This window comes from Chamaea fasciata, unplaced genomic scaffold, assembly GCF_029207755.1.
Source record: "Chamaea fasciata isolate MVZ Bird 193981 ecotype frontalis unplaced genomic scaffold, bChaFas1.0.hap1 SCAF_9, whole genome shotgun sequence".
Classification (NCBI taxonomy): domain Eukaryota; kingdom Metazoa; phylum Chordata; class Aves; order Passeriformes; family Sylviidae; genus Chamaea; species Chamaea fasciata.
In genome coordinates, this window is record NW_027094094.1 from 16,046,179 (window position 1) to 16,066,133 (window position 19,955).

Below are 19,955 nucleotides of genomic sequence, written 5' to 3' on the forward strand. Positions count from 1 at the left end.
CAAATCCAGTAAGTTTCTCAAGCAATATACACGCTTTATTTGTGTATTCAGGATTACACGTGAAAGAAGGATTAACGTTCAATCAATGGAAAGGAGATCAGAAGGCACAGATAACATAAAAGTCACGTACATCTCCAGCAGAAAGCCACGTTATTTTTTACACAAAAAATTTCACCAACCAACCAAATTTTTATAAGTGGAATTGTAAGACACATCACTTTACAACTAAAATTTAAAAAGAAAGTCACACTAAACATAACTTTTTAAAGGAGTAGGAGAGATTTCAGATATGGTTTACTTAAGTCAAGTAGAACACATATTTGACAAAATTTGAACTTCTCCAACAACATTTGAAAATATTTACAGAGACTAATACCCAAATATTGAAGTCTAAGCAACCAATAAATTTAAGGCTGTTAATTCTTGTTTAATAAATTAAAAATATAAATATATTAAAGTGTATGGCTTTAAACTACTCACAGAATCTTACAAAATGCTCCTTTACAAAAATCTGGCAATAGCTGAAGTTTGGGATAAAACAGTGAACTTCCTTGTTGTAATGTTAATAAACTATATTCTTGTTTGTTTAAGTTTGGGTGCCATATATATTTTGCACTGAACTGAAAAAAATGTTTCTCTTGTTTCAAGAGTATGCAGCCTACTACAAGAAACAGAAAGTTTTTAGATTTGAAGCCTTCTACAAAGACAATCCACCCAAACGGTCCATATGAGTGACTGTAGAAAAGATATGCTGGCAGATAGAGGTCTCTGGAAAATTGTGACTGGATTCCCAGACTTCCATTTTGACAACTCATGAAGAAAATCAGCCTGCATCAATTGCAAGTTTTAGAGAAATAAGTCTTGAAAATACTCATCAAACTCCTCTTCCCTGTAACAAAAACAAAAAAGTCAGAAAGTTCTGCTTTGTATTTGTACCTAGGAGATAATTTTTGTATGAAAACGTTTTTGCAAACTTCTGATTAGAATTGTAGAAGGTTTAGATAATTTTGACTTACTCACTACATTCCAATACCCATCACATTTCCCTGTGTGAGAAGACTCTTGGGATCTACTGCTAAAGTAATTATTGGTATAGCAGGGGGTAAGGAAGTAGTGGTATGGTAGCGGCTTAACAAAGGTTTTCCTCAAGAGTCGCGTATGTCTTCCCTTTAAAAACACATTTTTAGGTTCACTGTGTGGAAAGAGATTTGACATAACCTCTTATGTGTGAATACTCATTGAAACACTCAGGACAACTCTGTCTTTGCAATTCTGAATGGACCTTGTACATTTCAGTAGCTGCAAATTCACTACATCAAACTGACCGTGATTTTTCACCTGCTTCTCGTCGAGGACCTTTCCAAAAGTCAGCTTTTGAAGGACCATCTTCTGCATTGCTGTTATCTAAATCTGTTGAAAAATTTAAAATGTTTTAAAATATATTTAAAAATAAATAATCTTTTTAAAATTAGATGGTATATTGCTAGAAGCAATGTTTAATTGCAACCATGAGAATAAACAGAACACTTTGCACAAAGTGAAAATGAAAATGTTTTGCAATGTTAATTAGTGTAGTAACAAGAAGATTCTTAGGTATCACACACCAATGTTTCGGTCAAACAACAACAATCATGTCAGAACACTGATCTTGACACAATAGCAACATAGCATTTTTTTTCCTAAAACTAAATAATTACAAACCCAGAATTACAACACAGTTTCAATATATGATATTAGATTAATCAATCACCTTACTTAAATGACAGTTCTTATCTACTGTGACTTAGTGAAATAGTAAGAAAACTTGGATTACTGCATAACTATTACATATTAGTACACAGGAATTTCATTTCAGAAGCTCCCCCCTTCCCCCAAATCTTCCACTAAGTTTCCTGATGAAACAAATACTTTGGGTATGGTCCAAATAATAAGAGAACTGCTTCAGGTATCCTGTATCTAACTGGGAAAGCCAAGTGGGTGAGGACATTCCAAAAAATGTATAGCAGAGCAGACAAATCAGTGAAAACAGCCAATCACCTCTAGACAGTCTGCAACAAGAATGGCATGACCAGGAGATGGGTCTGTTTCACAAAAAGAAAGAAACTGAAGACTGGAATCACTGAGATACAAGCAGTGACTAAGGAGTCACTGAATGCATCCACCTGCAATAAGCAGGTCGCTGAGGTACTACAGGTGGCAGTTGGTAAAGACATTAATTAAAGCCTAGGATTTATTTGAAGTCTTCTTCTTTTTTTTTTTTTTTTGAGCAGAGTACATATCAGTATAACTCCCCAAAGGAAAATATAGCACTTATTATATCAGAAAAGTACTATCTTCACACAGTACAGACTACATAGCATGAAATTATTAACAACGTACCTATTTTTGTACGTTGTACTCTTTTTTGGAACAACCTGACATCTCAATTTTCTGATTATTTCCATTCTGTTATCTGCCCACATTTTTATTTTTGATTAAAAAATTTCCTCCTTAAAATTCCCTACACTTTTTCTGCAAGATATTTAAGTCATTCATTTGAACCTTTGTATTTCTGTTCGTTTCAGACAGCATTCTTATCATATGAAATATTAAAAGACAGCTAATAAAACAAGATCAATGGCAACTGTCTATGATATTATACAACTTATTACAAAAACATAAAGGTTATTAAAATATCTTTACCTTTATCAGAACTATCTGAATCGTCTGAAGAAACCTGATCTGTAAAGAAACACCAAAACAGAAAAAAAACAATAAGCTTCTCTTGGTTTTATCTGTTATCTTAAATTGTTTACAGAGATATTTCTATCACAATTTATTACACTAAACATGTGCAAATGTACGCACACACCACATTCAAAGAAAGCAAGCAAACACTGAAATAAAAGGATTTTTTTTGCATGAGTGCAAAGGTCATCAGTTTGAGCCTAATTATGTCAACTCAAGATCTCCGGTGCAAAAAGGTTATTTAACATTTCCAAAAGGTTTTCAACCCCAAAGCCTCATAGGATGAAATACTTCATAACCTTTTCTAGTATGCAACATCCAATGCTTGCACAAGTTTCCCTCGCAGTGCATACTTTTCAAAAGGCTGTCCCTCTCTGTTAATATAAGAAATTTATCTCTTTTCTGCATCTAGGGAATTTTATCTAAGAAATTTACCTTTCTGACTACCTGTGCTGCAGTCAAGAAAGTTACATATCTGTATGTATAACTAAATGTATTTATACATAATTATATGTCTCTGTCTATGCAGCTGTAGCAAAACTAAGGTTCAATTAACCTATCTGAGTATTTCAACAACTAAGTTTTAAAGTTTAAATTTACCTTTATGGGTCTTTTTTTTGGACTTCTTTTTTGCTGAACGAGATAATTTTGTCTTCTTATTTTTTGGCTCTTTAGAGTTCTGTGCAGCTGTGCCTCTTTTCTTGCATGTTTTGACTTCTTTCCTCCTTTAAAAAAGATGAATGTACACCTCCTCTATTATATGTACTTCTTATGCAACAGTAAATCTGAAGTATTTAATTCAGTCAAACGTGTCATTTTTTCAGACACCTATCAGTAGTTAAACTGAAAAAAACTGATTTGGTTAAAAAGAAAAGTGCTATTAGAAACAGAAGAAAAATAATCACTGGGCTGAAATTAAGCAAATGAAACTTCTGTGGTGATAGACATGGAATTCTTCTAGTCTGAGGGGTTCTGTGCTGTCATTAGCACAGTATCTTAACCCTCAACAGTGACAGGTCAGTGGCTTTCTAAGAACTCCAGAATATTTTTGCTATTTCAGGATAGATTAAGTTCCTAATCATCTCACTGAAGTTTTGTCCCTGTGTGCTGTTTATCATAATTGCAACTTATCAATAATTCAGTCCCCATTATTTTCAAAATATTTCATTACCGGTGATGGAAGTTTAGTTTGTGGGAACATTCTGGACATAGTCCTGAAAAAGAGAAAACGAGAACATTGCAGCCAAGAATCTGATAAGCATAATTAACAAAACTACAAAACTAGTTAGAACTAGATCTTTTAATATCAGTAGCTTTTCCTTCAAAACACTAGTTACAATGTAATTGCAGTCGGGATTGAAAAAATACATGATGAATGTCTCCAGTAGAAACCCAGATTTTACTAAATGTGAAGGATGATCACAAGTTTAGCACTGGCAGCGCTAAAGAAGTATCAGTGCTTCTCATGTATAGACATGCCATTTATGGATCCTATGGACAGATTAAATTCTTCTACAATTATACTGAAGACGTGTACGTCTCTTAGAGCTTTGTCAGGGAGCAAGTGCTCCCACATGGAGTGTCTTGTGCACAAAAGGAAAAAAACCCCACTACTCACTCATTTGACACAAAGTAACTGTATAAACTGTACTAAGTTTAATTATCTGATAAACATAACATGCACACAATATTGAATTGGAAAATCCCAGTTGAGATGTAAGAATGAAAAATTCTTACAAAAAAATGTCTAAAGATAGAACTTTTGTAAGAAAACACAAATATTTTAAATAAAATCAGTAGAGCTGAAGATGTTCAAGAAGTTGTCTAGTCCAAAGCCCTCAGGACTTCTAAGCCAAGTAAGCAATGACAATGCTGAAAATCTCCTTGCAATGCAGTATTGTCCATTAAAACTAGAAATGCTTCTATACGAAACAGCTTATAGCCAATTATTCTTATTAGTACTATAATAAAATTATTATTAATTTTATGATGTGCTAATTGTAAAGAATAAAGTTCTTGTAACAACTTTGTCATATATAATGATACAGCTGTTCTCTCTAAATCAAGAGCACCATACTACCACCTGTGATTAATTCAACAAAATGATCTCCTTTTCCGCATTTGTCTGGAACTCAAATTATTATCATTGGGTGTCACCCGGCACCATTCAAAATACAAGATACTTGTCTCCTTTTAAGTGTACATATCCAAGAAGGGCTGACTTACTCAATTTCACAAGTGCATTCCTCTTTTCACCATGTTCAATGTAACCAAAATTCACCTCCCAGCTCCTCAGGCCTTCATTCTCATCACAGTGTTTATTTCCACAGGAAAACTGACCTGTAAAGAGTCAAAAAAGCAAATCGTGCTTCAGTGATTAACATGAATAGATATGGGGTTGTTATTTCCAGTTTGCTCAGTTTTTGCTTTTCATTTTCCATTTCTTTCAAATAAAAAACGCCCACAGATCTAAAAATAACACCTAGATTAAGGGAACAACAGGGAACAACAAAGCAATCAATCACACTCGTCCAATATTGCCTATTTGCAAAGGAAAAACATAACTGTGTTTTGAAATGTATGGATGAAGGTGTACATTATGAAATAATAGGCCTAATATGAAATCTGAAAAAACGAATGTCACTAGGAGACATCCTATACCCTAAATGATTACTTACTTAGCAGAGGATGATGGATCAGAAGTTGTGATTCTGACATGCATCTTTAATGACATCAAACTATTCCAAGTATCACATTCCTACAATATGAAGATGCCCACATGTTTTTTACATAACTAGTTTACCTGATATACTGGACATAAAATTTGTACTCTAGTGACTATCCATAAATACCTTTCTTTTAAGAAAAGGAAATCAACTTTGTGAGAAATGCTATGTCAGCCTTTAAAAGCTTGCTTTGCTTAATTATGTGAAAGCAACACTGCAAAACAGATCTGCACATAATCAATTTTGTTTACACCAGTGAAGTCCCAATACTGGAGTAATAAAAGATACATGCATTCCCTTTGCAGAAGACTGATTTGTATGCAGAGCAGCAGAAAGGCTGTGTATTAATAGGCTCACAGGCAGGTCTGTTGGTGAACGATTAACCTCAGAAAATTCTGCTTAAGCAGCTAACTAATGGATTGGCAGTGTCCTCAGATACTTCAGTTCTGTAATGAAACACCACTTGCAATGAAAACATTTAAAGTGAAAAAAACCCCAGAACTCTCATTTAAAAAGCAAGTTTCAAATTAATATACATTAAGTAGTTAACCCTATGTAAGGTATGGCTATCAGTACCCTATGTCATAGCAATCTCCAATATGACCTCCTTTCAAAACACTTATGGCAAAGACTGGAAAGAAGCCAGAGAAATAACACGGCATTTAGAATTAGTAACGCAAGTGTCACCTCTTCTTTCACTCACCTTTGTGACCATGCAAGGACAGCAGGCAAATGCAAAGTAACCAAATGTGAGTACTGCGTTCCCGCATTCCCCTGTTACTACCCCCAAACCGTAGGAACAGCACACCGGCAGCGGTTCTCATCACCACTGCACCGACACAGCTACATCAGTACGTACCGTAAGTACATACAGTGCTAATGACAATTATCAGACAGGTAGGTATCGATGTGCCATTACACTTAATGAAAGCAATTTATATGGCTGATTTATATTTCAAAATTGCACAAAAGACCCGCGGCTTTTTTTAAAGGAATTGTTTGGAACCGCACCTGGAGAGAGCGGCCGACACCCGCGAGAGGGTTGGGTTCTCGCGCCCCCCAGTGGTGAAAGAGAGGATTTATCCACTCTTACCTTCTAATCGCTCGCTTTTCATTAGGATTCCATTAAAAAGCTTGAAACACGTAATTCTGCACTTTCTCCCACATTTTAAAATACGGAGTACCACATATTAAACTTAAAAAGCTATCATTTTACCCCCATGAAGACATAAAAATAATTTACTTCTCATTTAATTTTAATTATCTCACATTCAATAAAGCATGTCATTCTGTAAAATGTAACTGTCCATTAATATAATGTGTAGTACTGAATGCAACATATGACTACAACTACCTTTAGAGGCTTTAATATTTACAGTTTAAAAATCTCCACCATTAATGTTCACACTTTCTACTCTGAAATAATAATTGTTTTAAAAAATCATAAATGCGTTTCTAACTTTTTGAAATACATTACAATACAGATGTTTACAGAATACAGCTGTTTAAAGAACTGTAACTGAGTGAAACTGATCAGCAGTACAACACCATGCAATTTTCTGGCATGTGCATCCACGACTTCTGAAAACCACATGAGAATCCAGCCCAGGAACAGCAATACCTCATTCACCAAATTTTCTTGCTTGTTTAGCAAGTCGAAAAAGCCCAATCACCTCAGCCATGGAACGAGGACCACTGTGCAAAGTCCCAGTAACACTCTGGTAAGACTTCACACCCAGAATTGAGGTACTGATTTAGAGACAGGATTGGGAAACATTATAATCATTCCCACTGAAGCTTCCAAAACCAATTTAGCCTAAAATAGGTGTCACACAAGAAACCTTAATTGAACAGTTAACATTTTGCAGAACAGCACTGGGGAAACTGTTAATCAATATATTATTTCCTGTGGAAAACTACTGAGAAACTTCATTTACAGGTATCAAAGGCTAATGAGGTAGCCTAACTACTGGAGAAAAGCAGCTAAAAAGCCCACCCGTGAAATTCTACGTTATCAAACACATTATGGTGGTGGTCATTACAAAACTGACCTAGTGAAAATAAACTACATGCTCTTTTAATTGTAATATGTGCAGATCGGTGTGCAATCTAACCTATGGGGCATAAAACAGCAAAGCAGGAAGACAAGTCAATTTACTGTACATTATTATCTGATAAACTTACCAGTACCATCAAATATTATCGAACAAAATGATGTCAAAAAGGAGCAGCAAAAGCAGTATCAAGAAGGAATGTAATGTACAACGAAAGACAGGATTACCTTTTCCTGAAATTACTTCTTTCTCATGTCGCCACCTAAATCCAAACTGTTAAGATAAGAACCAAAACTGAGTTGTAAATAGTCAACATATTAAGCACTGTAAAGACTAATTTCAGTTGACTGATGTCCTGCACATGGCTCGTTCATTTAATTCTGATCCGGAAAATTTAATTTTTCCTCTTTCAATTAAAAATATCTCTCTGTCTCTGCTCACCAGAATGATATTTTTTTAATAAAAATACTTCAAATATTTTTATTTTTATACTAAGTCCTCCATGCTGAAAAACAATTACAAAAGCAAACACACTAACATTTCCAAGCAGAAGACAAGTTGGCCTAGAAATCTGGAAATAAAAACAAAATAACAAAATGTATTTTATTTAATGACCAGGTGTCAAACAGATTTCATTTCTTAGTAAATAGGAGACACTTCCAATCTGTTAAGCTACAAAACAAAGTACAGAGACAGCAAATAAGAAATTCTCTAGGAAAATAAGACAACAAAGGGAACATTTCCAGTTCAGTGCATATCAAAGTAAAACTTAAATGCAGAACACCCTCCTGTGCTGAACTGCAAAGCTGACAATAGAACTGAACTATCTGACAATACAGACGGTCATTTATCAGCCTCAAAGTTTCCAGAGAAGATGCACTGAAGGTTCAAAGACAACCTTGACCTAGAAAATTCTTATCTAGGAAAAATGTCAGGAGCAACAGACCCAGCACAAGCAAGAGCTGTCAGAACACTCTTCCACTGTGTCTACGCAGCCTCACACCAGAGGTTCACATTGGCATTTCTGAGTTAAAGGATACACCAGTGAAGACCAAGCCAGACTGGTCATCAGCAGGTGAAACAGTCTGGGAGCAAAAAGGGTGAGTGGGTCTCCAGCTCTGGCTGTGAGAGCACCTGTGAATCTCTACAGATGAGAGCAGGGGAGTCCCAGCCATGTGTGTGTGTGTGTGTGTGTGTGTGAGTTAAACAGTCTGGACCAGCAATGGAATGTGCCTGTGGCCTCAGGGGTGCGTATGTGTTGGGGCTTCTTACTGTTTTCTTCTGAGCTTTGGTCTTTGAGAAGGTGGTTCTGCTTATTTTCCAGATTCTCAAAAGAGATGCCCCCATTAAACTGGCCCTTTTCATTACCCAGTCCTTTGTAAAACAATGGTTTACTTCAGAAGATAAGTCCTAAAGAGATCTGAGCTACAATCTCTATGCAGAGATCTAGAAAAACTATCTGACTAGAAAATTTTGGCCAGCAGCAGAACAATTACAGCTGTGAAAACTCAAATGAGCACACATGTGCAAGTCTCAATCTGTGCAATATATGTATTTAAAACATCACAGAAAACTGACCTCCAACTTTTTTTGGTTTGACACAAAGTAGCACGATATAGAATCATAGAATAGCTCAGGTTGGAAGGCATCTTAACAGACCACCAGGTTCAACCTTCCATGGGGAAGGGAGTCCAAATGACATTATCTATCACCCTGGGCAATTGCATCTGAAAAACCTCCAGCAACGGGGATTCCACTGTGCCACTGGGGAGGTTGTAGCAGCGACTGAATGTTCTCACTATAAAAGAATTTCTTTCTTATACCAAGATGAAGCATCAACATGTATCATGCAAAAGGCTGACTAGCTGAGAAGCTATTATCTACCTCTCACAGCACCAGCACTGCAAAACAGAAGGCACAGGGGGCTAAAGATATCCAGCTTCCAGTTTCTGGAAATGCAGAAAAAAATTAAGGCAGGAAAAAATCTGAAAGCACAGACTGTATTCCACCAGTGTGAATGGGATGAGCAGCTCAAGACTTCCAAGAAAAAGGCCTGCTTTGAAATCCTTCTGTACCAAACATGGCCATGGAAAAATCAGTCACTGAGAAAAATCTCGTATTTTTTTCTATTTTTCAAAGCATTCCTAAGAAAGGACTTTCCTATGACCTGAACATATTTGAGAACAGAAAGCATATATATTTTACAAACTGCATGACACAGCAGTTATGCTGACATGGCAATTCCAAAAATATAGGTAATGACTTAGGAGCATAAATGGGAACAGAGAGTGACCTCAAAGTTAGGATAGACACACTTGAAGTCTGACAGGGAAATACTGTTCACACAACAAAACACACACACAAAAAAATCTGGGCCAGAACAGAAGTTTCCCACAAAAGACAGCAAACATATGGAAACTTGGCACAGTAGTGAGAGAAACAAAAATCTGTAAGCATGCTTAAGGAAAATAAGCTGGGGGGATGGGGGGATGCAGCATTGAGGGATATGACATAGCTACAGGAAAATACAATCAAATTTACTCAAAAAAGGAGGGAAGGCATCTTCAGCATTTTAGTTTTTGATGATTTAAAATAAATTTCTGCATTTTACTGTCCCAATTGTCCTTACATGACTGTCATCTTTTCTTCCTAATACAGCTAAGCCCAGTCCTTGCAAATATTTACCAGTGAATGTAATTTTCAAGACTATGAATAGTCAAAAAGAACTATATAGGCTGGGTTACTGTGTGCTAGAAACACCGAGAGATATCCGAGTTCAGTCCAGTCTTTGGAAAATCACAATAGAAAATCCATGTATACTCTTTGACTAAGAACTTAGTCAGCCAAAAACTTGGAAAAAATAAAGGCTGTTCCAGTTAAGAAAAAACCTGGTACTGGAATTCAGCTGTTTCTCTTAAGAAATTCTATTTATTTACAAGGCACATACAAATCCTGTTTCCACAAACAGAAAAGAACAACCAGCAAAAGATGCTGCTTTAGAATAGACTTTTCCAAATTTGCTTCTGCCAGCATTCAAGTACAAAACTCTTTTTAGACTTTTTTTTCTTTAACAGTAACATTCCGTGGGTTTTTAGGCTTCATCTACTGCACCTCTCCAAGCAACCTCTCCAGCCTTCCTTCTCCAACCCCGTTGCGTTTTCTGCCTTTCACACACAATGTACCTCTTCATAAAACATCATCTGACAGAAATGTTCCTATTCCCACAGACGCACATTTCTGAGGCAGTGACAATGCTTGGATTCAAACTGCTGCTTATTAAGTAACTCGACAAATTCTCACAACTCCCTTTCTATGGAAGGGGTACTAACATTCTCATTTTGCAACACATCCACAATCATAAGGCAACTTTTAAAAAGGCTATGCTTCAAAACCCAAGATGATTTACACTCAGGAAAGATACCTTGTTCTCTTTGTATCTGCTGAGATCTGCTATACAGTATTCTTTGAACAATTTGTCATAATACTTCTTTGCAAGCCTCTTCTCCCTAAAACAAAAAGTATTGGTTTTTATTAAACATAGAAGACAACATAATTCACTTTACATTGCAATAACATTAGCAAGGCAAAGACATATTTTTTCACTGAAAGAACACAAGTTGTAGACCTAGAAATGCAACACACAGTCATTAAACTAAGGAGTAATTTCCATAAAACTGGAAAAATAAATATGAAATAAATCCACTGTACATACTAAACTATATTTTTTCAAGCTCTGCTTTCTTCAGAGTTTTTGAACAATTATGTGGATGACAGAGAATCACTATTATTTTTTAGTTCTTTCTGTTCAATTCATGTTGGCATTTGAGCAATATTACAATATGAAAGACCTTCTAATGGTCTTCCATTTTCAAATGCATCAAAGAATGATGATCACCAAGTATGCACAGTAATTCTTAATTAGTAAAGGAAACCACAAATTTAGTACAAGTGATCTAAAAATAACATCCTGTAATAGCTTCAGGTACCAATTCATGTCTGCTTCATCTTCTTCATTCCACAGGAATCTATGGTTTTCTCTAATAACATCAAGATCCGTCTTGTCATTTGCTCTACAAAAAGACACACCTTTTTTTAGTACAATGTAACATGAAAATGAAAATCCATCAAATAATAATTTAGTTATCATCAATATTTTACAGTTCTGATCTTTACCTCCCAGCACAAAGGAATACATTTCTACAAAATACAACTATCAGAAATGTATTCCCTAGCATACCTCTTACCAAATAAAAAAACTAATGGTGGAAAACGGCCACTGAAATTGTGATGACTTAGAACCTGTCTCAAAACACTTTTTATACTCTTTATTGAAAACAGTGATGTTAAAAGGCAGTTACAGACAGCTGTAAAGAAGTTATTATTCCGGACAATGGATAGCAATTCTGCACATTCAGAAGTATCTTAGACTGTTATTTTGAAGATACTGACAGGTATTTCTCAATGTACCCTTTATTAATGATCACCTGTCATCCTTCCTTTTACATAACATAACAAAACAAGAATAATTCAGCTCATGGTAAGTTCTTATCTAAAAATATGAAAACAAAATGAAACAAGGCAGTTTTGTGTTTGGGTATTTCCAATTACTGTAGTTACCATTTGTCACCAAAATAATTAGCAATTTGATATACAGCTACATGCATCTCTGCCCCCAAAGCTATAATATATATTTAACAGCTTTACATAACAGGGGAGCTTTGAGGCCAGGAGGGGAAAGGTTGCAAACAGCTCTTACCCAGATCTTCGGAAATCCTCTATTTTGCCGCCATAATATAAAATGTAGTCATGCACAAACTTTTTGTGTCTTTCATACTGAATAAAGCCATTAAGGATTGCTTCAGAACTTATTTCCTTTTACCACAGTTTAAAACTAAAAAAGACCCAACCGAAATCTTTTTATATATTTAAGAGAAAGACTTTTCTTCTCACAACCAGTTCGGCAATTTCCAAAAAAAAAAAAAAAAAAATTAATTAGGAACTTAATAACCTCTCATAGAAGCTAATTTCCAAATACAGGAATTCAAGGCAATATCACCTTTAAAACCTCATTCACCATTTATAAAACTGTCTTCCTTTATCAAAGATGCTCTGTATGCAGATACACAGAAACTTGGTTCGTTTTTTCAGCTGTGATTTAGACAACAGCTTCTTTGTACTGCAGTTTTGGTTTAAAACAAGTTTGTACTTTACTATTATAAAAACAGTCTGGCTACTAAAATTGAATAATTTGTTACTTTCTACCACCAACATACAAATAAAAATTGTATGTTTTAGTTTGGAAATGAAAATCATGGAAAAACATGCAATGCTTCTTCGAACATTTTGGCCTCAGTGCGAGGCCAAAAAAGAAGCACAATTTGAAACACATTTGTAACATAATTTGAGCAAAATATGTAACTACTTGTTCAGAAAATAAGTGTCTTCATGAATAAAAACCTTATACTTGGCTTCTTAAAAAGATTTTCAATTAACTTTTATCATAACAGCAAAAAGAAGCTACTCTGAAGAATAACTCAGTATCTGGTGCTGCACTGTCACCTAATGTGATAACTGAGAAATCCCAGTATTTTACCATAATGGATAACCTGTGCCCCATCTTCAAAATTAAAGAGAAGGATACAGCATCCATCGCTATCAAGTGAAATCTTCTTTTTCTTGCTTCTTCCCTGTTAATAACAAACACGTTGCAGTGAAAATTATCTTTCCATTAAGAGTAAAATGCCTCACAAAAGCAATATATAAAAGATACCTATCACATTCTTCAGCTGCAAATTGTCTGTGAACCACACTGCCTTGTTTAGGTTTTTGGAATGGCTTTATCAGAAGGGCATCTTCCTGTATTCTAAAGGTGGTAAAAACGAAGAAAAGTTAGTCAAGATCTTTTCACAAGCAATAAAATTCTCATATGCTAAACCTTGCACTATCCTGAGTAACAAAAACTGTTATATTACTGTTTTCTACAAGAATAAAACGAAACTTCAGAACCACCATCAGCTTGGACTTGACCTTATTTGCAGAACAAAATCAGAAAGGCGTTTGTTTCCAGCAGGCATTTAAAGTCAATTGCTTAAAACAGAAATTTGTAATATTTGTTTTTATTAATATTATCACTGTAGAACCACAATGATAAAACTTGGAAGATTTCTCAGTTTCACTCTGACATTTAAAGTCCTTTACAAATCTCAGCTACACAGCAAAGTAGGAACAGGAAGGACAGTGCATTCACTGAGAGAGAGTGACTGGCAGTAACCCTATTCCACCCTCTCAGGCCAGTGTCTCAACACTCATTAAACAGCTCTGTCTCTTGTAGTGCAATCACCAGAATCACAAATTTGAAAGTCAACTACCATGTAATGAACCGTATTTGTCCTAGGCAGCTAAAATTACTTTTAGAGTTCAACAAAGTAATAAAAAGTTAAATGTATACATTTTTGCTAGGAAAAGTTATGTTTAGTTAATTTTATTCATAAACTGAAGAAAAGATTTTTTTTCCCATAATTATCAGCAGGCAGAAAGGATGGAAATCAGAAACCTGAAAAAAAGCAAGCCGGAGAATTTTTTCCTAGCTATGGAATATAGGACTCTAGAAACTTAAGGTATCATTTACTCAAAAGGATCTGTAAGCACAAAATTTTCATAAGAAAGGTCTATAAAACAGCAATTTGGAGAGAATTTAGGACTACTATTTTCCTTAAAGTGAAAATGAATACCATGATAGAGCAAGAAAAGGAAACCACATAAGAGCCCTACTGGGAATTAGCAGTGGTGTGCCAGAACAAGGATAATGATGGTTATTTTTGAAAGGCTCCTGATGGTTAGTTAATATTCCACCTAGAAAGTGGAACAGTAGAATGTGCAATGGCATCTAAAGTAAATGAAATCTGAATAAAACCAGTCACTATTTTAATGGAGAATGGCTATATTTATAAAATAAATGAAACAGCACAATGCCTGCTAATATTCCAAAGATTAAAACATGATCTTTTTTTTCCCCCAGAATGCAATCAAACACTGCAAAATCCATTCTTTCAATTCCTCTATAAAGGAAAAATACGCAAGAGTCCTAGGAAAGTTTCCAGGAAGCCTTCTGAAATAAAGTCCAATAAAAGAGCAAGGGAGAGACAGGAAAAAGTAAGAAAACTATATGCAAAATGTAGGCCAAATGTTCATTACGGTGCAGAAAGTGTCAACGAACTACAGTACAAATGCAAAATAAATACATCAATAAATAAAAATCTTTACAATACAGTCAGATCAGACTACAGAATTCCAGGTCACGAACTGTGCAAACCACTGACAGTATTGGCCAAGGTCATCTCAAATAAGAGATGTGTAGATACATATCAAGGATTGATCACAACAATTTACCAATTCCCAGGTCTCTTCACAAATTAAATAATAAAGAAGTAGTACCAGTTCTTCACTTTATATCTCAATGTGTTTTATATCTACAAAGCCTGCTACCAATTGGTCTTTTTTGCCTTGCCCTCCTAGCAGTTCCATTTCTCCTGATGGATCACAGTGGTGTGAACAGAGCTGCCAAAACCCAGCAGTGGATACGAACACTTGGAAAAACAAAACACTCTGCTCCAAGGACTGAGGGGCAAATATACACCAGATGGAGATGGCAGAACAGATCTTAATCAGCTGCCCCTAGGAGATGACAAGCTTTGGCAAGCTCGAGATGAGGAGATGCAGAAATCAAAGAGATTGATTTTTTTCAAAAACCATTTCAACACCAGACCTTACATGCAACAGCATCATCTTCTATGCACACTAGGAGACCATTTGTAGAAAACACATAATGCAAAGCGTTAATTCTGTACTACATTACCTTTTAGTCTTTTGCAGAGACTTCTCTCCACTCTCCTCATCACTAAAATCAGAATCATAGCCTCCATGGCCATGTGCCTGAAAATAATAGACCAGTCAATATAGCTGCTAATGTAACATGGATATGGCATAATTACAAATCAGTACAGTCCATCATGCATAAATGAAAGACAGAAAGACAGAGAGCAAGCAAACAAGTGCAAATTCTCACATCTCTAAGCCAAACAAAATTCCACAGACAACGAAGAGTATACTCCACATAATACAGGGTAAAGAAAGATCACTTTTTAATAGATCACTTTATAAATAATTTATATGCATATGTCCTCATATTTAATCTTATATAGATGCAGCAAACGAAAAGCATGATAAGTACCTTGGGTTTTTATTTTCTAAACAATGTTCCTTATGTAAGACAAAGGTGAGTATCTTTCCCAAGAGCTAGTCTTTGAGGGGGCTGGAGGACAGTAAGTGATATGCCCACATTACAAATGCAGGGAAATGGGAATAAAAGTTTATTGGGCTGTGATGCAGCATCTTAGATCATTAGATCTTATACCGGTAGCTGGAAATCTGACTGAAACAATAACTAAAATACAAAACAACAATATGCCTGCAAAAATGTATCGCCTCATCAGCACAACATTCCTACCAGAAAACGAAACCTTTTCCACACACTTTGGGACTGCAATGTCAAATTAATGCATATAAGAAAACCAAAAAAATCCATACTGCAATGCTTTCAAATGACTAAGCACTGAGTGATGCCCAGATCTATCACCTCCATTTTTCAAGGCACAGTTTCATGTTCAATTCCTTCAGGAGATGCAATAGCTTAAGTAGAACCCATCTCCTCTCCCTCACTCCTACTCTGGTACCTCCCTTCCAGTTACAGTTGTGAAAGTACACATGAACCAGACCAAACAACTCACCCAAGTTACAACAAAAAAAGATTATTTTAATCCAGATAAGTTTCCTTTCAGTTCATCCTGAGCCCCTACAACCTACACCAACCAGCTGAAGGGGCAGCACAGGGAGAGAGCAGCCAGAGCTGGCCATGGTGTAAACCAGCATCGACTCCAAACAAGCTTTTACACAACTGAGGTAAAAGCAAGAGGGATGGTTATTAATATAGCTGCATGTGGAAAGGTTCCACACACGCTACCAAAGTAGCTCGGTAAGTGAGACTATGGATAAGAGAAGACAATGGGTTAGAAAACAAGCGTGTTTGATTCAGCTGATTCTTACATTACCTACAGTTCTATTCCTCCTCAGCCAAAAAGCTGAGAAAAACAAAATCTGAAAAAAAGACAAAACTCCTCGGGATGATTTGGATGAGGTGCCTTCTCTTGATGCAAATGCCTTGCAGAAATGCCATGCTGAAGAGTCAGCTGTATCCTCTACTGACACCAGCAACTGGTTTGTATCCTGAACAGTACGGAAAACACTATCTTCTCAAACTGACAGTGAAGGACTCTTTTTTAAGATTTTTAAAAATCCTTTACTATTATAATTATCATTATTATTAATAATAAACAAATACTGTAATGTTCCTCCCACTCTTCTGGATGCTTCTGAAGAACACATATGTATTTCAACAAAAGCAAATCAAAACTTTCTCTGAACTATTTTCTATTTCCCAGAAGACATAAAGACTGCCCATTACCAAACAAAACAGAAACAAAGCAAAAAAGTAAACAACCCCCCCAACAAAACAAACAAAACCCCAAACCAAATAAACAAGTGCAGCAGATGTCTGCTGTAAACCATCCTCATGTACTGGCAAAAAAGCAGCAACCATGTGGTCTCATAACTAGGTGGTTCTAGTAGCCAGTCTGTCAATACTCTTGTAAATGAAGCATATATGGTCTTTAGAAAAGTCTGAACACTCTATGAGTATGCAGCAAATATATTTATACTTGGCCTCTAAATTTAAAAATTATCATGTTAATCTCAGAATGTTTTACATGGCATTAGTAATGCTTCCCAAATGAACATCGAGAGCTTCCTTCACACTCAAAAGGGAAGAAAGCCCCAGACAACACCATGAGCATGAAAGACAGATGAAATACCGAAGCAGGCAAGAAAAGGAAAGCTCAAATGAAATGAGATTTTCACAAAGCAGTTGCCCTTGAATGATGTACCCCAGGAAAGAAACAGACATCCTCACTAATCAGCTCTCAAGTGATTCCAGGAATGATTCAAATAAAAGAAAAAAAGATGCAGAAAAGCTGCTCCAACAGAGCCAAACTGCAGGGCTCTCAGAAGCTGATGACTGCTTTTTGTGAAGCTGACTGAATGTAAGGGCAGGTATGGCAAAGGACTAGGCTGCTCTTCCAACAGGAAAGCTCTTCGCAGCTTCAGACATTCCTCTGCATCACTACAATACCTCACAGATAAATTCAGAGTGGAAAAGAACACAACCCATGACTGAAGTCCTGACACTTCTGGATCACTCCTCTGTTGAAGGCAACAGCAGGACAGACAGGTACTGCATTGCTGCTGGGTTTACAGCAGCAGCTCCAGCAGTGCCGGACCAACCTCGCAGAGACTGGGACTGAATGATTCTAACCTGACACCTCAGGATGATTCCGAGATGACCTGACTTTTGGTAAAACATAAAAACATATATTCATTTCATGAACTCCATCAAAGAACCTCATTCACAAATGAATCTTGCCATTTTGGTAGGACAATGTACACAGACACCTACTTAATACTGTAAAATTTCACAACAGATTCCTCCCCTTCTGCACAAAAAAAAAAAAAAAAAAAAAAGGGAAAAAAAAAGGAAAAAAAAAAAAGCCAGACAACAATCCCAGATAAGGAAAATATATTTAGTATTTAACTGTAGAAATAGAGGAGCAGATACCAAAGCTTTGTGCTCAACCTAGTAGATGTAGACATGGATATGCATAATCATCAACAAAATTTAAAGTAACTACTTTCACTATTTAATAAACCTCTTAAATATAAAATTTGCTTTGATGGAATTTGTCAGAATGCTTCTAGTTAATTATTAATACAAATACCAAGTGTTTTATCAAAACACGGACCTGAAAGCTATGTAATTAAATGGTACACTGTATTTTGCTGCTGCACCAACTTTGAATTTTTTATTCCCAAACAACAAAACAAACTGAAACCACAAAATTAAAAAAACACAACAAATATGCTTTGGGGTACATTTAGCTCACAATGAAGTAATCCAAACATCTTGGATTATTTAATAATGAAACAACTGGAGACAGAAGAGGGCCCACTCAACTCCTAAAACGACACAAAACACAGTAAATGCATGAACGTTGTACACAACTGATGTCAAACTGAGATACCAACACGTGATGCCAATACAGGACACTACAAACTGCCCAGCCCTGCATTTACAGCAGGTACTTGCAGCCAGACAAGGCACCTCCTTCGCGCTTCTCCAGTGGGGTAAACACACATTGGTGAAATGGACACATCGCAGTTCGTGTTGACTCCTGACCACAACATGTGGCTGAACACGAAACAACAGTCAAAAGAAGAAAAAAAGGTAAAACAATCCTATAAAATATTCCTAACTGGTGGCTCCTGACCTTGGGCCCAGTCCTGCCACTGAGCTCGCAAGCATCACTCCCATCCTTCCCTTTATCTTCCCTTTATCCCACAGGTCTGGGCCGTGTCTGCTCACAGCCCAGATGTGGCCCAGAACCGGTCCAAGTGCTCGTTTTAGTACAAACTATTTGGGGAAGGTCTGAAGGACACACCAGATCTATAAGAAGACTTGAGGAGCCATCCTTGATGGATAAAGGATGCTGTGTGGAAGGTCAGAACGCTTCACTGCAACACTGCTCTTCCCACCTTGGTGTTGTCTATGAAACTTTGCCACCCCCACTTGGGGGAAAAAACCTGACAGGAAGTACAACTAGTTTCAAATCTATTCTTCCTAGCAAAACATATTACAAAGACTGCCTGCATACAGTGTACAACGAACGGCCCTAACAAAGAAAAAAGGCACTCGCAAGATACTGATCCTTTATTACACCTATGAAAGAAAAAGTCCGAGTAAAAGGCAGGAGGAAGTAGGAGACACGACATCGAGGATCAGAGCTCTGCGGAGCTCCACGGAGAAACCGACCACCGGCCCGTGTGGCTCGGACGCAGCTTCCCAAGCCGTTCTTTCTCGCCTGCTTTCCCGCGAGCGGCCCAGCGCGGCCCCGGCCCGCCCGACCCTTCCTCCGCCGCCGCAGCGGGGCACAGGCACGGCCCCCGGCTCCCCGCCCGCCAGCCGCGTCGGGCGGCTCGGCCCTTCCCCCTCGGCACGGCCGGGCCCCTCCGCCCCGCCGCCATGGAGGCCGCGGCCTCGGCCGGGCCCGTCCCCGCCCGCCTCTGCCGGGCGCCCTCCATCCCTCCCCGCCGGCCCCACTCACGGCCGCGGAAAGGCGCAGCTGGTTGGGCTCCATGGCCGCGGCGAGGGCCTCGGCCGCCCGGCCCCGCTCCCGGCCCCGGCGCTGCCGTGCGGGCCGCTCCCGGGAAGCGGGGCAGAGGCGGAGCAGGGCCGCGCCGGGGGCTCCCTTCCTTCCTCCCTCTGTCCCTCCCTCCCTCCCTC

The 19,955-nt window shown here is 37.4% G+C and overlaps 1 protein-coding gene across 2 annotated transcripts; it reads right to left on the reverse strand.

Moving 5' to 3' along the window:
- Positions 1–9: 9 nt before the first annotated feature.
- On the reverse strand, positions 10–19,933 carry LOC136293972 (protein FRA10AC1). 2 transcript variants are annotated; one of them, XM_066191209.1, is made up of 14 exons: positions 19,777–19,933; positions 15,363–15,439; positions 13,278–13,370; positions 13,149–13,194; positions 12,264–12,340; positions 11,494–11,577; positions 10,929–11,013; positions 7,735–7,780; positions 4,954–5,067; positions 3,899–3,941; positions 3,328–3,452; positions 2,683–2,721; positions 1,339–1,410; positions 10–889 (listed from the first exon to the last, which is right to left on the reverse strand). In XM_066191209.1, exons 1-14 carry the CDS (start codon positions 19,807–19,809, stop codon positions 834–836), a joined length of 990 nt encoding a protein of 329 aa, XP_066047306.1. In that variant the 5' UTR covers positions 19,810–19,933; the 3' UTR covers positions 10–833. The 2 variants fall into 2 exon arrangements, with proteins under 2 accessions (XP_066047306.1, XP_066047305.1); XM_066191208.1 differs by having other exon boundaries at positions 1,326–1,410; positions 19,777–19,928.
- Between the last annotated feature and the right edge of the window lie 22 nt (positions 19,934–19,955).

What these genes read in the sequence shown, in the direction of transcription:
- LOC136293972 (XM_066191209.1), bottom strand. Translation starts at nt 19,809, where the DNA reads ATGGAGCCCAACCAGCTGCGCCTTTCCGCGGCC. An exon ending in AGAAGTAATTTCAGGAAAAG is followed by an intron (nt 5,068 to 7,734) that starts GTAATCCTGTCT and finishes GACTCTTTACAG; the next exon opens with GTCAGTTTTCCTGTGGAAAT. An exon ending in AAACTAAACTTCCATCACCG is followed by an intron (nt 3,453 to 3,898) that starts GTAATGAAATAT and finishes TCTTTTTTAAAG; the next exon opens with GAGGAAAGAAGTCAAAACAT.